Source organism: Phoxinus phoxinus (genome assembly GCF_949152265.1).
Source record: "Phoxinus phoxinus genome assembly, chromosome: 13".
In the NCBI taxonomy this organism is placed as follows: domain Eukaryota; kingdom Metazoa; phylum Chordata; class Actinopteri; order Cypriniformes; family Leuciscidae; genus Phoxinus; species Phoxinus phoxinus.
In genome coordinates, this window is record NC_136888.1 from 17,518,938 (window position 1) to 17,529,644 (window position 10,707).

General features: G+C 40.2%; 2 protein-coding genes across 2 annotated transcripts; both read left to right on the forward strand.

Annotated features, from left to right (window-relative positions):
• Positions 1-47: 47 nt before the first annotated feature.
• LOC307008883 (kelch-like protein 10) lies at positions 48-4,124 on the forward strand (the record flags this gene model as incomplete). Its single annotated transcript, XM_079632158.1, has 8 exons — positions 48-190; positions 532-1,024; positions 1,571-1,990; positions 2,311-2,508; positions 2,722-2,871; positions 3,049-3,165; positions 3,483-3,574; positions 3,690-4,124. 8 exons carry the CDS (start codon positions 48-50, stop codon positions 3,820-3,822), a joined length of 1,746 nt encoding a protein of 581 aa, XP_079488284.1. The 3' UTR covers positions 3,823-4,124.
• Positions 4,125-6,337: 2,213 nt separating this feature from the next.
• Positions 6,338-10,355, forward strand: LOC307009632 (kelch-like protein 10). The gene is made up of 8 exons (XM_079633494.1): positions 6,338-6,353; positions 6,710-7,202; positions 7,751-8,170; positions 8,584-8,781; positions 8,995-9,144; positions 9,322-9,438; positions 9,728-9,819; positions 9,935-10,355. The coding sequence occupies exons 2-8, from the start codon at positions 6,783-6,785 to the stop codon at positions 10,065-10,067; spliced, it is 1,530 nt and encodes a 509-aa protein (XP_079489620.1). The 5' UTR covers positions 6,338-6,353; positions 6,710-6,782; the 3' UTR covers positions 10,068-10,355.
• The last annotated feature ends 352 nt before the right edge of the window (positions 10,356-10,707 follow it).

Consider the following 10,707-nt stretch of genomic DNA (forward strand, 5'->3'; position numbering starts at 1 on the left):
AGAGTTTGAGGTGAGAAGACTGAATACATTTACAGTCCTGAGAGAACATGGAGAACATAAGAGCCACAGCCTTTGACGTGTTTGATGAAGCACGTTTACTGGGCAAACACACTGACATGATCATCAAGTCAAATGACAGAGAATTTGAAGTGCACAAGATCATCATGTGTGGCTGCAGCACCTACTTTAGGTGAGAAGAAGCATTTGAACTGCAATTGTGCGCAAATTACCTAGAAATGATTGTAATTATATACATAATTTCCACTGCCAACATTATAGTGTTGAAACTGCCTAAGCTGCCCAAATAAATAAACCCTTGAAAATGAATGAGTGTATTGGCAGAACAAAGAATGTAACTATGGTATCTGGAAAACGCTTTCTTGAAATGTAATTCTTCATTTTAATTGAATGGTGAGACTAATTGGATTCTTTACATGAGAAAATTTGGCTGAAATTAAATTGTAAATAACTAAAAGTTATTTTATTAATGCTCATTATTAATGCCTATTTATTTGTCAAATTTGTTCACAGGGCTCTTTTCTCCAACAACTGGAGCAGCCCAGCACAACATTTCTGTGAAATTCCAGGAATATCCCAAGACATCATGCCTCTTATTATCCAGTATGCGTACACAAGATCTGTGCTCATTACTCAAGAGAATGTGGTGGAGCTCTTGGTGGCGGCTGAAATGATCTTAGTCTCAGGTCTTGTAGATGCCTGCTGTCAGTTCCTGGAGTCACATTTATGCCCTGAGAACTGCATTGGCATCTGCAAGTTTACAGAGGACGTTTACTCCTGCTCAAAGCTCCACTGTAAAGCAAAGCACTACATCCTGCAGCACTTTGAGGAGGTTCTGGACGTATCTGAGGAGTTCCTGGAGCTCTCCCTGGAACAGCTTGAGGAGATCATTGATGAGGATGAGCTGAATGTTAAACAGGAGGAGGTGGTTTTTGAAGCCGTCCTCCACTGGATTAATCATGCACCAGAAAACAGGAGGCAACACATTGCCGTGCTTCTGCCAAAGGTAGAACAGATTTATGTCTTGTTTTTCATTACAAATATCTTAAACTCTTAAATCAAGATACATTTTCTGCTATAATTAAATATTTTGTCATTTTGTTTTGTGTTTTTTTCATTTATATTATTACTTTTTTGTTTAAATGTGTCTAAAATGTACTAACTTTATTTCAATTTTAGTTATTTTAGTATACACCAGACTAAATTAAAATGAAAAACGGTGCCTTGACAACTAGTTTAAGTTTTTAATATATTTAAAATTTTTTTTTAAATATTTTATTTTATTTAAATTTGATTTTAGAGTTTTAGTTTAACCACCACAATCCTGGCATGGAGTAAGGAAAATAATCTTAATTCAAATGTCAAACAAATTTATTTTTCTTCCACTTCCACTTTTAAGCATTAACTCACTTCATTTTGATACATTTTTCAGAAAACAAGAAAATATCTTGAGTAATTTTGGAAATCATTTTCCATTTTTGAACACCATATAACTGCTTAGTAACAGTCTTGCAACAGTCTCTAAAAGTCTAAACTCTCTCTTGTGCTTCAGGTTCGATTGGGATTGATAACATCAGCCTACTTCATCAATAATGTAAAGTGCAATGCACTAGTGATGGAGAATGAAGCCTGCATGCCTGTTATCATCAAGGCAATGAAGACTTTGTTTGACCTCAACATGGATGAATCCACCAACTCAGAACTAATGCATCAACTGACACGCCCACGTCTGCCCTCATCAATCCTATTGGCCATCGGAGGATGGAGCGGCGGCAATCCCACCAATGAGATTGAGGCATTTGATGCGAAGGCAGACTGCTGGGTTAGTGTGACTCAAGAGGATGAGCGTTCCAGAGCCTATCATGGTACAGCAGTCCTGGATGAGTTTGTCTACTGTATTGGTGGTTATGATGGTGTGGAGTATTTCAACAGCGTGAGGAAATTCAATCTTATCACTCAGACTTGGCAAGAGGTGAGTAATGCTGTGGGTCAACATGTAACTTTAATGTAGCTTCCTTTACAAATACATTTTTGTTTGTGTTTCAGCAATTGTTGTAGCTTTGTATAATATAATATAATATAATATAATATAATATAATATAATATAATATAATATAATATAATATAATATAATATAATACATCAGAGTTACCATCATGATTGTGACAAAAAATATAATTAATAAAAATAATAATAGTAATAACATTGTACTTATTTGCAACTGATAGGACAGAACTATTGAGATGGTGTATTGATGTGTGTTCGCACACTGATGTATTTGGTGTGTTGTAGGTGGCCCCCATGTATGAACGCAGATGCTATATTAGTGTTGCTGTTCTGGACGGGCTCATTTATGCCATTGGTGGTTTTGATGGACACCAACGGCTTAAAACAGTAGAGCGCTACGATCCAAACACCAATCAGTGGACAATGATGGCACCCATGAATGAACGGAGGAGTGACTCTAGCGCCACCTCACTGCAGGGCAGGGTAAGAGCACTTACCCATGATTCCACACTCTTCTGCTGGAGACTCTCAATGCCTGTAAAGCACGAAGGAAATGTGAAATGGAGATATGGCATAAGGAATAGTGTAAATATGAAAAGGAATATCATTTAATTAACAGTGTTTTAAACACTGCTTTTCTGATCAATCTGTGATGATTTTGCACAAACATCATTTATGTTTTTTTGTGTTTGTCAGATTTATATCTGTGGTGGTTTTACTGGGATCGAGTGTCTCTTCTCTGCTGAGAGCTTCAATCCTGAAACAAACCAGTGGACTCTCATCGCTCCCATGAGTAGCCGCCGCAGTGGTGTTGGTGTGATCGCTTATGCAGATCTAGTGTATGCTGTGAGTATTAAACACACATATCAGTCTAATAGTTTTAATTAACTATGATAACCATGACACAAATACAGAAATATGGAACAATCACAGTTTAAAGGTTGGACTTCTGTAAATGTATGCATTGATGTGCATATATACAAATGCACAGAATACATAAATAAAAAGTGTATTTATTTAAAGGTTGGTGGTTTTGATGGTGCCAGTCGTTTGCGGAGTGCGGAGGCCTACAATCCGCTGACTAACATCTGGAGTGATGTTGCATCAATGTACAACCCACGCAGCAACTTTGGCATTGAGGTGAGATGTGGACAGTTAAAATCTGTATCTGGTGAAACTATGAAATAACATTACATTAATGATTTGATGATAATGAGTATGCAGGAAAAAAAAAATGTTTGGTCCCATATTGACAATAAGTGGAAAGTTGCACGCTAAAATTATTGAAGGCTTCAAAGATCAATGTGTTTGACTATAAAAACATCCACCTAATTCAAAGAGCCAAAAAAATATACTATGTTTAATTGAAGTGTTGTATCTATAAGATTTATTCATGTCACGTTTAAGACTTTAGCTGTACATTATTTATTTTCCTTTTTCCTTTCCTCAAATTCCAGGTAGTTAATGATCAGTTGTTTGCTGTCGGAGGCTTTAATGGATTCAGCACCACCTCTGATGTGGAGTGCTACGATGAGAAGACAGATGAATGGTAACTTCCACAAACACTAAATCTCACAGATCATTTCATACTGCCTTTTATAAGTGTAAGTCTATAAGTCTAATACAGCCTATATTTCATTGCATTCCTCGTATCTGTTAAACAGGTTTGATGCAAATGAAATGGCCATTTCCCGCAGTGCTCTGACCTGTTGTGTAGCATCAGGATTGCCTAACATGGCACAGTATGCTGCCCCACGAGACATCGTACAGACACAAGACGAGTCTGACAGTGAATGATCTCCCTCTAGCAGATCTGACAGTCTGACTACAAATGGAGTGTCCTGTTTTCTGAATAAATGCATTCAAAAAAGAGGCTGTATTCTAAATGTTAAACTTTCTCTCAGGTGTAGTGTTGTTCATTAAAAAAATTAAACCTCTCCGGTACGGTCACCACCGTTTCCAGCACAGACACAGACACCGTCGGACACCACCATCTCCGGCACGGACACCACCATCTCCGGCACGGACACCACCATCTCCGGCACGGACACAACCATCTCCAGCACTGACACCACCATCTCCGGCACGGACACCGTCGTCTCTGGCAAGCACACCACCGTCTCCAGCACAGACACGGACACCGTCGGATACCACCAACTCCGGCACGGACACCACCATCTCCAGCACTGACACCACCATCTCCGGCACGGACACCGTCGTCTCTGGCAAGGACACCACCGTCTCCAGCACATACACGAACACCGTCGGACACCACCAACTCCGGCACGGACACCACCATCTCCAGCACTGACACCACCATCTCCGGCACGGACACCACCATCTCCGGCACGGACACCACCATCTCCGGCACGGACACCACCATCTCCGGCACGGACACCACCATCTCCGGCACGGACACCACCATCTCCGGCACGGACACCACCATCTCCAGCACTGACACCACCATCTCCGGCACGGACACCGTCGTCTCTGGCAAGGACACCACCGTCTCCGGCACAGACACGAACATCGTCGGACACCACCAACTCCTGGCACGGACACCACCATCTCCAGCACTGACACCACCATCTCCGGCACGGACACCGCCGTCTACCGCACGGACACTATCGTCTCTGGCACGGACGCCACCGTCTCCGGCACGGGCACCACTGGACACCACCGGCTCCGGCACGGATACAGATACGGACACCACTGTCTCCGGCACGGACACAGACACGGACATCAACGTCTCCGGCACGGACACCGCTATCTCCGGCACTGACACCACCGGACATCACCGTCTCTGGCACGTGCACGGACACCACCGTCTCCGGCACGTGCACGGAAACCACCGTTTCCAGCAAGGACACGGACACCACCGGACACCACCGTCTCCGGCACGGACACCACCGGACACTACCGTCTCCGGCACGGACACCACCGGACACTACCGTCTCCAGCACGGACACTACCGTCTCTGGCATGGACACTATCGTCTCCGGACACCACTGTCTCCAGCACGGACACTACCGTCTCCGGCACGGACACCACCGGACACTACCGTCTCCGGCACGGACACCACCGGACACTACCGTCTCCAGCACGGACACTACCGGACACTACCGTCTCCGGCACGGACACCACCGGACACTACCGTCTCCAGCACGGACACTACCGTCTCTGGCATGGACACTATCGTCTCCGGACACCACTGTCTCCAGCACGGACACTACCGTCTCTGGCACGGACACTATCGTCTCCGGACACCACTGTCTCCGGCACGCACACCACCGTCTCTGGCACGGACACCATCGTCTCCGGACACCTCTGTCTCCGTCACGGACACCACCGTCTCCGGCATGGGTACGGACACCACCGTCTCCGGACACATATATTAGGTCAAATTCCCAAAAAAATAAAATAATAATAATAATTGGGTCACGGCTTCATGTCCATGGGAAAATGTGGGTCCCATGGCCAATCCAGTTGAGAACTGCTGGTATAAGGGACAATTTCAGATACAGTCTTAGTGTGTTTGTTACTGTTCAAAGTTTGGTGAATATTTCCAGTTATAAATATTGTAAGAAAAAAAAGAAAAAAAAAAGAAAAGTCAGCTTGGTCAATTATTTGTAATTTTACTTATAATGGCAGTAATTCTAAATGTACAGATTTAACCAATAAAAGCCAGACATTGCACTTAGGATGTGGCCTAATGCTGCGTAACCTTGAAATGGAATGGGAATATGACATCTGTGAAGAACAATCCTCTTCATACAGGCCTCTGTTAAACTTGTTTGGGGTCACAGTCACACCATGCAAGAAAAATCTGTCCTACTGTCAAAAACTCACTAGTATTTTGTGCAATCAAAATGGATGATTGCATATTCAAATAACTATCCCATGCTTTATTTAATATATTTGTCTCTGAGTTCAATATTTTTTTATACATTTTGTTTTAATATCTTTGTGACTGTGAAGATGTTTTATGCAAAAGGAATACTCTATAATAATTATGTGGCCAAGACACAAACTGAAAACATTTCTTCAAGCTCTACAACTATGATGTCACAAAGACATTCTATTGAACTGTCCAGAGCAAAACTCCTCACAAAGACAAAATCCTGAGGTGACTTTAATCAGAGTTTGAGGTGAGAAGACTGAATACATTTACAGTCCTGAGAGAACATGGAGAACATAAGAGCCACAGCCTTTGACGTGTTTGATGAAGCACGTTTACTGGGCGAACACACTGACATGATCATCAAGTCAAATGACAGAGAATTTGAAGTGCACAAGATCATTATGTGTGGCTGCAGCACCTACTTTAGGTGAGAAGAAGCATTTGAACTGCAATTGTGCGCAAATTACCTAGAAATGATTGTAATTATACATAATTTCCACTGCCAACATTATAGTGTTGAAACTGCCTAAGCTGCCCAAATATATAAACCCTTGAAAATGAATGAGTGTATTGGCAGAACAAAGAATGTAACTACGGTATCTAGAAAAACGCTTTCCTGAAATTTGATTCTTCATTTTTATGGAATTGAAGTGGCAATGAATGGTGAAACTAATTGGATTCCTTACATGAGAAAATTTGGCTGAAATTAAATTGTAAATAACTAAAAGTTATTTTATTAATGCTCATTAATAATGCCTAATTGTTTGTCATATTTGTTCACAGGGCTCTTTTCTCCAACAACTGGAGCAGCCCAGCACAACATTTCTGTGAAATTCCAGGAATATCCCAAGACATCATGCCTCTTATTATCCAGTATGCGTACACAAGATCTGTGCTCATTACTCAAGAGAATGTGGTGGAGCTCTTGGTGGCGGCTGAAATGATCTTAGTCTCAGGTCTTGTAGATGCCTGCTGTCAGTTCCTGGAGTCACATTTATGCCCCGAGAACTGCATTGGCATCTGCAAGTTTACAGAGGACTTTTACTCCTGCTCAAAGCTCCACTGTAAAGCAAAGCACTACATCCTGCAGCACTTTGAGGAGGTTCTGGACGTATCTGAGGAGTTCCTGGAGCTCTCCCTGGAACAGCTTGAGGAGATCATTGATGAGGATGAGCTGAATGTTAAACAGGAGGAGGTGGTTTTTGAAGCCGTCCTCCACTGGATTAATCATGCACCAGAAAACAGGAGGCAACACATTGCCGTGCTTCTGCCAAAGGTAGAACAGATTTATGTCTTGTTTTTCATTACAAATATCTTAAACTCTTAAATCAAGATACATTTTCTGCTATCATTTAATTTTTTGTCATTTTGTTTTGTGGTTTTGTCATTTATATTATTACTTTTTTTGTTTAAATGTGTATAAAATGTACTAACTTTATTTAAATTTTAGTGATTTTAGTATACACCAGACTAAATTAAAATGAAAAACGGTGCCTTGACAACTAGTTTAAGTTTTTTAATATATTTAAAAAATGTTTTAAAATATTTTATTTTATTGAAAGTTGATTTTAAAGTTTTAGTTTAACCACCATAATCCTGGCATGGAGTAAGGAAAATAATCTTAATTCAAATGTCAAACGAATTTATTTTTCTTCCACTTCCACTTTTAAGCATTAACTCACTTCATTTTGATAAATTTTTCAGAAAACAAGACAATATCTTGAGTAATTTTGGAAATCATTTTCCATTTTTGAACACCATATAACTGCTTATTAACAGTCTTGCAACAGTCTCTGAAAGTCTAAACTCTCTCTTGTGCTTCAGGTTCGATTGGGATTGATAACATCAGCCTACTTCATCAATAATGTAAAGTGCAATGCACTAGTGATGGAGAATGAAGCCTGCATGCCTGTTATCATCAAGGCAATGAAGACTTTGTTTGACCTCAACATGGATGAATCCACCAACTCAGAACTAATGCATCAACTGACACGCCCACGTCTGCCCTCATCAATCCTATTGGCCATCGGAGGATGGAGCGGCGGCAATCCCACCAATGAGATTGAGGCATATGATGCGAAGGCAGACTGCTGGGTTAGTGTGACTCAAGAGGATGAGCGTTCCAGAGCCTATCATGGTACAGCAGTCCTGGATGAGTTTGTCTACTGTATTGGTGGTTATGATGGTGTGGAGTATTTCAACAGCGTGAGGAAATTCAATCTTATCACTCAGACTTGGCAAGAGGTGAGTAATGCTGTGGGTCAACATGTAACTTTAATGTAGCTTCCTTCACTAAACAGTATTGTGGGACAGTGAGGGTACCGGATTGTACTTTGATATGGACCAAAGTGCTGAATGATGTGCTGTACTCCACATTACTTCAAAGAACACCACTGTATTACCCTATTACATGGTAAAATCATGATACATTTTTGTTTGTGTTCCAGCAATTGTTTTAGGTTAATAATATAATATAATATAATATAATATAATATAATATAATATAATATAATATAATATAATATAATATAATAATACACCAGAGTTACCATCATTACTGTGTAAAAAAATACCATTGTGCCTATTTGCAACTGATAGAACTATTGAGATGGTGTATTGATGTGTGTTCGCACACTGATGTATTTGGTGTGTTGTAGGTGGCCCCCATGTATGAACGCAGATGCTATATTAGTGTTGCTGTTCTGGACGGGCTCATTTATGCCATTGGTGGTTTTGATGGACACCAACGGCTTAAAACAGTAGAGCGCTACGATCCAAACACCAATCAGTGGACAATGATGGCACCCATGAATGAACGGAGGAGTGACTCTAGCGCCACCTCACTGCAGGGCAGGGTAAGAGCACTTACCCATGATTCCACACTCTTCTGCTGGAGACTCTCAATGCCTGTAAAGCATGAAGGAAAGGTGAAATGGAGATATGGCATAAGGAATAGTGTAAATATGAAAAGGAATATCATTTAATTAACAGTGTTTTAAACACTGCTGTTATGATCAATCTGTGATGATTTTGCACAAACATCATGCATGTTTTTTTGTGTTTGTCAGATTTATATCTGTGGTGGTTTTACTGGGATCGAGTGTCTCTTCTCTGCTGAGAGCTTCAATCCTGAAACAAACCAGTGGACTCTCATCGCTCCCATGAGTAGCCGCCGCAGTGGTGTTGGTGTGATCGCTTATGCAGATCTAGTGTATGCTGTGAGTATTAAACACACATATCAGTCTAATAGTTTTAATTAACTATGATAACCATGACACAAATACAGAAATATGGAACAATCACAGTTTAAAGGTTGGACTTCTGTAAATGTATGCATTGATGTGCATATATACAAATGCACAGAATACATAAATAAAAAGTGTATTTATTTAAAGGTTGGTGGTTTTGATGGTGCCAATCGTTTGCGGAGTGTGGAGGCCTACAATCCGCTGACTAACATCTGGAGTGATGTTGCATCAATGTACATCCCACGCAGCAACTTTGGCATTGAGGTGAGATGTGGACAGTTAAAATCTGTATCTGGTGAAACTATGATTTGATGATAATGAATATGCAGGAAAAAATTTGTTTTGATCCCATATTGACATTAAGTGGAAAGTTGCCCCCTAAAATTATTGAAGGATTATTGAATGTGTTTGACTATAGAAACATCCACCTAATTCAAAGAGTCAAAAAATTCTACTATGTTTAATTGAAGTGTTGTATCTATACAATGTATTCATGTCACGTTAAAGACTTTAGCTGTACATTATTTTCCTTTTTCCTTTCCTCAAATTCCAGGTAGTTAATGGTCAGTTGTTTGCTGTCGGAGGCTTTAATGGATTCAGCACCACCTCTGATGTGGAGTGCTACGATGAGAAGACAGATGAATGGTAACTTCCACAAACACTAAATCTCACAGATCATTTCACACTGCATTAGATATAAGTCTATAAGTCTAATGCAGGCTATATTTCATTGAATTCACTGCATCTGTTCTCTATACAGGTTTGATGCAAACGAAATGGCCGTTTCCCGCAGTGCTGTGAGCTGTTGTGTAGCATCAGGATTGCCTAACATGGCACAGTATGCTGCCCCACGAGACATCGTACAGACACAAGACGAGTCTGACAGTGAATGATCTCCCTCTAGCAGATCTGACAGTCTGACTACAAATGGAGTGTCATGTTTTCTGAATAAATGCAAATTCTAAATGTTAAACTTTCTCTCAGGTGTAGTCTTGTTAATTAAAAAAATTAAACCTTGCAAGGGATCTCTACAGCTAAAAAAAACAAACATATTGAGAACTCTGTTTACTGAGTAAACTATTTATTGCTTTTAATAATCACTGTCATTTACTGGCTTCTTTTATATTATTATTTATTGTGTATGATTTATTATAACTCATAAATAGTCTTAGCTAAACTCTCTGTTTGATTGTGTTATTATTTCTATAGGCATAATCTATCCATGGAAATATATATTTTGTGTTACGTTAAACAGTCAAGCCTATACAATAATTTTTGCATTGTCATTATTGACTTCTAAAAATAATAATGATGATAATAATAATAATTATTATTATTATTATAATTATTTTTAATATTAATACACACATATGCGTATATACATTCATACGACGTTACTTCCTGTATTTTTACAGAAAGCTTGTTTTCCTGAACAAGTGCAGTAACGTGAGACTGCGGCAGGTTAAACCTCCTTAACAGTCTGAGATTTCTCCCTGGGGTTTGTCCCATTGTTGGTGGCTGGACGACCCCTCC